The sequence below is a fragment of the Octodon degus genome, unplaced genomic scaffold (assembly GCF_000260255.1).
Source record: "Octodon degus isolate 3935 unplaced genomic scaffold, OctDeg1.0 scaffold00050, whole genome shotgun sequence".
In the NCBI taxonomy this organism is placed as follows: domain Eukaryota; kingdom Metazoa; phylum Chordata; class Mammalia; order Rodentia; family Octodontidae; genus Octodon; species Octodon degus.
The window spans coordinates 3,965,051-3,972,064 of NW_004524626.1; the positions used below are offsets into that span (position 1 = coordinate 3,965,051).

The window sequence follows — 7,014 nt, forward strand, 5'->3', positions numbered from 1 at the left end:
AGAAGTAATCCATACCAAATGATGGCGTGCACGCTCTCTCTCTCTCTCTCTCTCTCTCTCTCTCTCTCTCCCGTCTCTCTTTGTCTCTCTCTCCCTTCTTCCCTTCCTCCCTCTCTTTCTCTCTCTCTCTTTTAGATAGGATCATGATACATAATTCAGACTGATCTTGATTTCATTATGTAGTACAGGAAGGCTTCAAACATGCAGCAATCCTCCTGGATCAACCTACTATTGTAGTTATACATATGTTCCACCACACATGATGTTATTTTAATATACTAATGGCCTGGAGGTCATTTTATACAAAAATTCTATAAGTTTCTGAAGGAAGTACAATTTCATTGTGTGACTTTTTCTACCTGATGTACTATTAAACACTTAGACACTAAAATTTTGGAGTACTTGGGATTTTCAGACTAGTGATGCTCAACATGGGCTAAAAAAAAACTGGTTCTAAAGTTTATGTACAAAGGCAGAGGTTTGCTGCTATGTGTGGCTAAAGGGAATTTCCAAAGTTCAAGGTTGGTTCAAGGTTCATAAAACCAATGGAAAATTTGAAAATGAGAAATGGAAACAAAACTAGATATGAGAGAGTGAAAAGCTTAAAAATAAGATTGTTGAGTTTCTTTAAATCAACCAATTTATATAAATTGAGACTCCAAAACATAAATGAGAAAAATAGGGCTGGGGAGATGGCTCAGTGGAATAAGCGATTCCCTGGCAAGCGCAAGGGCCTGAGTTCAATCCCCGGTTCTGCAAGAAAAAAAAAAAGAATTACATTAAATGATTTGATAAAAGAATCACAGTGAATGGAGCTGATGCTTAGAGTACTAGGGCCACCGGAATTTTTTTCAGTAACAGGGATTGAACTCAGGACCCTGTGCTTGCCAGGGAAGTGCCTATTCTACTGAGCTATCTCTCCGACACTAAGAAATTCTTTTTTTTTTTTTTGGAACCGGGGATTGAACTCAGGCCCTTGGGCTTGCCAGGGAAGTGCTTATTCTACTGAGCCATCTCCCCAGCCCCAAGAAATTCTTAAAATGGCTCTTTTTTTACTTTTTGAATAGCTTTCCTAGAGCCTCCTTTAGGTCCTTATTCCTTAGACTGTAGATGAAGGGGTTTAGCATTGGTGTGACTACACTGTACATCACCGAGGCTGTTGCACTGGAGTGTGAGTTGTGTATAGCAGATGAACTGAAGTACACCCCTAGGCATGTACAATAAAATAAGCAGACAACAGATAAGTGAGATGCACAGGTGGAAAATGATTTGTACTTCCCCTGAGCTGATGAGATTGCACATATGCTGGAAACTATCTTGTAGTAAGAATAAAGGATACCAGCAAGAGGTGCACAGAAAAGCAGGCCTGCTGCAAAATACATTACCATATCATTAGAAAAAGTGTCAGAACAGGCAAGTAGGACAACCTGATTAATTTCACAGAAAAAATGTGGAATTTTCTGTTCTGTGCAGAATGACAGTCGTAGCACCATTAAGCTTTGTAACAAGGAGTTCAGGGCACTTGTGAGCCAGGACACCAAAACTAGCAATACACAGAGCTTGTGATTCATGATGACTGTATAATTCAAGGGATGACATATCGCCACAAAGCGGTCATAGGCCATAGCAGTTAGGAGAAAGTTGTCCAAAACTCCAAAGAGTATGAAAAAGTATATCTGAATGATGCAGCCTTTATAGGTTATGATCTTGTTGTGTGTATGAATATTCACCAGCATCTTTGGGATTGTAGTAGAGGTGAAACAGATGTCAACAAAAGACAAGTTAGAGAGGAAGAAATACATGGGTGTGTACAGATGGGAATCGAAGATCGTGGCCAGGATGATAAGTAGGTTCCCAAACACAGTGACCAGATACAAAAACAGGAAAACTCCAAAAAGGAAAAGTTGCAAGCTGGGGACCTCTGAAATTCCCAAAAGGAGAAATTCTGAAATTTTTGTGTTATTTTCTGGCTCCATTTGACTAAAAAAGAAAAAAATCCACAGTCAATTAGGCATTACTAACATTAAAGAAAAGGTACCTTTTATATTCTACAGTGAACTTCCTGGCTTCTGTTTTATATATGAATCTGTTTCCATTTAGTGGATAACCCTTGTCACTGCTGGTTTTTTTTTTTTAATTTTTATTAATTATGAGAAAGAAATAGCAATGAAACTGTTTCAAAACCAGTTAGTAAAATAGTTACAATAGTTAATATATTGCATATTGTTGTCTTTTTACTAGTTATTCAATGTACTGATTTTGAATACCTGTTCTATTTTAAGCAAATCTCAAAGAGGAATCATATTCAATAATTGGAATCTTTTTCATGCAACTGAGGAATATAAGTGATAATCACGTTCTAGACACTGTCTAGGCAATGATTGATCAGTGCTAAAATAAAACCAAACAACCTAAATGTTTCTAAGTTCCATCGAGGAAGTGACAATACAAACAAATGAAAGCAAGTAGAAGGTAAAGAAATGATCATATAATCTATCAGATAATAAGTTATTGTGAAAGAAAACAAAGTTGGAGAAGAAAATAGAGTGGAGGAGTTACTTTAGTGATTATTTAGGAAAGACTAGCAGGAGGAGACACTTGAAAAGAGACATTGAAGAAGGCAGGGAGAAAAATCACAAATTTTTCTGAAGTGAATTTCTCACCAGAGACACAGCCAGTATAAGTGCCTCAGTAGTGATGGTCTTTTTAGATGTTTGAGTTAAAGAAAGGATCAGTGGGACAGGGAAAATGGGTGAGACAGAGAGCAATGTAAGATAATATTAGAGGATAATGAAGGACAAAATGCCATCCTTGTCACTAAAGTTTCAAGGCACAGGATCTCTTTAACCAGACGTTATTACACCTGCCTTTATTAAGTTGGCTGCAAAGTGTTATGTGATTTGAAATGTACTCATGTTTAGGTCTATATGATTCTATATGGTTTGGGTTATGCACTGTGATTTACATTTTGGAACATATTGAGTCAGGTTCACTTTCTGTAAAAACTTTCTCTATCCCAAAAGGCAAGTGTGTTCACATGTGCACATAGACAAATACACACGCTGTAAAATGTTTCATGGTATGAAAGTTCAGGGGCTGTGTTAACATCATATTTTTCCTCATTCCCAGTCTTACAACTTGAAATGAATGGTTACAAGCTGTCTCACACAAATTTTTTTATTAAAGAAATGTGATCAGCACCCAGAAATCCCAGTTTGTAACTCTCCTACACACATAGAACTTTAAGGTTCCATTTTGGCATGGGCATTTTTATGTTACCATGTATTTACAAAAACACTTGTAAATATGACCAATAAACAAAGCAAGATATTAAATGGTTTCATAGGAGAAATTTGTCTAATACGTTCCTCTGGCTCCTGAGAGATTGAAAGGGGAAAAGAAGCTTTCTGTTTCTGCCTGTATTCTAATTCTAATTACACCCACTTGGGGACTAGCAAAAATAGTACAATTGAAAACAAAAATACTTCATAAACAAAGTTAATGGTGTATTTTTATGCCTAGACACAGACGGAACATCTGCAAAGCAAAAAAAAAAAAATGCAAACTAATTATGAAGTAAAATTTTAAAAGTATTTATACACAGCACAACAAAATTAGGCTTTTAAAAATAATAGCTTTTTCTGTGCCAATTAATAATGATTCAACGTTTTTTGAAAATTTGTCATGAGAATTATTTGTCTATACTGTTATATTATGCAAATGTTCACTTCTTATATACTTCATGTAATCAAAGTATTTAGAATACCTAGTATCTTCAACCTTTACATTAATCATGTTAAGAATAGTCAAAATCTTCTTAGTTGTTTTGATATATATGATATATGATGATTAAACATAGTCACTCTACCCTACAGAATAATAAAATATATTCCTCTTTTCTAATGCAACTTTGCACCCACTGATCAACCTCCTTCCATTCTTTGTCCCCTGCACCTATGTCACCTCTGGTAATCACTCTTCTACTCTGTACTTTTGTGAGAGCAACTGTTCTAGATTTCAGAGTAAAAGCCAGCTAGTATATGCTGTATGAAATTGATGCATAAAAAATAAAATAACTGTGTTTTTCTATGATTCAAAAGCAGATTAGGCAATTCTTTTCTTTTTTCCCTTCTTTTACTGGGGATTGAAACCAAGGTCTTCCCCTTTTGTTTCATACCTTGCCCACCCACCCTTTCTTTAGATACATATTATCACTAAGTGCCCAATTTTCCCAATTTGGGCTGGAACTTGAGCTCTTTCTGCCACATGCTCCAAGAATGCTAGGTTGACAGATATATGTTGCCAGGCCTGGATTGTATTTTTATGTAGTATCTTTCCTGTTTCCCCTGCATTTTCAGTTCTGAAGTCTTTAGCCAAATGTAATAGACACAATATAATCCTGATTGCCATTTTGATCTAACATGCATAGTCCTTCCCAGATTATATTCTATGAAATCATTCACAGAACATTAAAATTCTAACATTTACATGGAATAAAATATTTTGTATGGTGGATTCTAAAAGGAATCACATCACTCACGTTTACTATATTGTGCCGTGTCTTGATATTATAAGATCCGAATAGGCAGAAATTTCACCTGCTGTTTTCAACATTTATTTTCACACAGCACCATGCAAATATGCATGAGTCATTTAGCATAGAATTTAATAAAGGATAAGTTGTATGTTGAGAAACATGGAGACGTATACAATCAAGTTAAATTGAGTGGTTTCAAAACAAGTCCAATAAAGAACATGGGATAGAACATCAACCATTAAACAAAAGATGCATAATAGCAGAAATTTAATGCTTTTAAAATGGGATTAATAATTAAATTGGCATAATTTAGACACAAAATAATATAATAAAATATTCGTTAAATTAACCAATAGCAGACATTAGTCACCATTGTTGAATGAATTAGGAATTATACCTAAGTGTATACAGGCATTTAACATATGGCAAGGTTGCATTTAAATTTAGTTTGAAAGCCTAGGATAATTAAATTAAAGTTAACATAAATGACTATGTATATAAAGGAAAATGAAGTTGGTCCCTTAGCTGACAATATGATATTAATTAACATAGGAATTAAGTACTTTGAAAATAAACATGTTCAGATATTTCAGAGGAAAATTGGGACCACCTCAGGGGAAGTTCATGCTTAGGCAAAATCTTTAAATAAGCAGAGAAAGGCAAAACTAAGAAGATGCACAAGATTTACTAAATGAAAATTAACATAGTATGATTAAATTACAACTCCAATAACTAATACAGAAAGAAAAAATGTGAAATTCCCACTGAAATGCTAATAAGTCTATTAAATTGGCATGTGATATCAATATAGTAATAAAAATATTGTTACGGCTCAGAAACAACAAAAAAGTCTTCATTTCACAATATTCCCTGCCATACATAATGCATTATTTCCCTTTTTTATATGAGTTCTTTGGACATGTTTTCTACTTCTGTTGAAATCACCTTACACCTTACAGTTTATTTCTTATTGAGCTTCTATTATCATTACTTAAACTTGGACAATGACCCTTACTGAGCTCAACATCCTCTTTTGTCAAAAGTTTTTGAATAAATATATAAATAATTTAATCAAAGATGCAAAAAGCCCCAGAAATCATTCATTTTTGGACTTGGCTAACTTGACTCTTGTATCATCCTAGAAACATGCACTTAGCTTTTGTTATCCATCTGTGCAGTACCTTATGAACACTAGGAGTGACCTGGATGGGTTTTCCAATTGTAAGCACCAAGTGTAGAAGTCCAGAATCCCTCCTGAATGGTCCATGATGGAGACTAGAACTTTATTGGTGGAGAACACATCAGGAAGTGTTTCCAATATGAGTCAAAAAACCAGATGCAAGACTCCAAACTGAATGACCAAGTCCCTTCCAGACAAAGCTTTTATGGTCTGAACAGGACTAAGGATATATTTACACCTTTGTCTATCTTCTCACGAGGTTCATTCCAAATTTGTTATTTCAATGCTAAGTAATCATTCCCCTATGGGAAGTTGTTACACACTGAAATTTTTTTCATACCAATTAATTCTTCCCAAGATGCCAGGATGTCACGTGAATAAGTCTTCATTACATTTTCTGCAACAACTCTTCTGTCTCCTAACACCTAACACTTAATTCTACCTCTGAAGTACAGTTCTACTAACGTTTGACACAAAGAATCTGTCTTAACTAAGTACCTCGGATTTCCAAAGCCTAAAGGTGTACTGAGAACACAATTCCTCACAGTATTTCCACAAAAGCATATACTCTTTTGTGTAAAACTCGCATGAATTGAAATGCCTTAACATCAAATTATGAGTAGGCTAATACTTGGCCTCATGTTTTCACCAATAGGGTTTATTTGCATTTATTTATTCTGTTTACTTTTTATTTTTAAAGAGTATACAAATTACAATTAAAACAGAAAGTAATTATTTTTGCCATAATTTTATGGATAAACAAATAGCAATGAGACAGTTTCAAATCAAATAGGTAGAACAGTTTCAATAATAAACACAAGGCATACATTCTTCTTAGTGCTTAATTGCTGTACAAGATGCGGACTTGATATCCTATTTACAAACACCTTTAGAACAAATCATTCTATTCATTAACAGAATGTAACTCTATATCTATCCCAACCACATTGAATACACAGATACAAAATGGATATACATATGTATATACTTTTTTTGTTAAGTTCCGTTATTTGAATATTATAGGTGTGTAAACTCAGCAAAATATTCTAAAAGAGTCCAGTATCCCATAATAGTATTTATTGGGTCTTCTGCTTAACTGGCAATATTAGAAATTGTTGTCCAGAGTCCGCCACAGCTCAACATAACAGCATGGCTTTATTTCTTATATTTCGTTTTTATACTTTCCTTCTGGATGGTTAAGACCAAGGTAAAGCAGGAACTATGAAACAAGAGTTGTAGCTTTGGGGTCTGATAAAGTCAGTGAAATCCCCTCAGGATTTATCCTGAGATCCTGTAC

General features: G+C 34.5%; 1 protein-coding gene across 1 annotated transcript in view; it reads right to left on the bottom strand.

Annotated features, from left to right (window-relative positions):
- Nucleotides 1–1,052: 1,052 nt before the first annotated feature.
- Nucleotides 1,053–7,014, bottom strand: part of LOC101561514 (olfactory receptor 19-like) — a 16,948-nt gene continuing 10,986 nt past the window's right edge. Inside the window, exons 3-4 of the mRNA XM_023716887.1 lie at nt 1,523–1,980; nt 1,053–1,237 (exon numbers count right to left, since the gene is read on the bottom strand). Of these exons, the coding sequence (XP_023572655.1) occupies nt 1,053–1,237; nt 1,523–1,980 (643 nt within the window). The remainder of the gene's footprint in view (nt 1,238–1,522; nt 1,981–7,014) is intronic.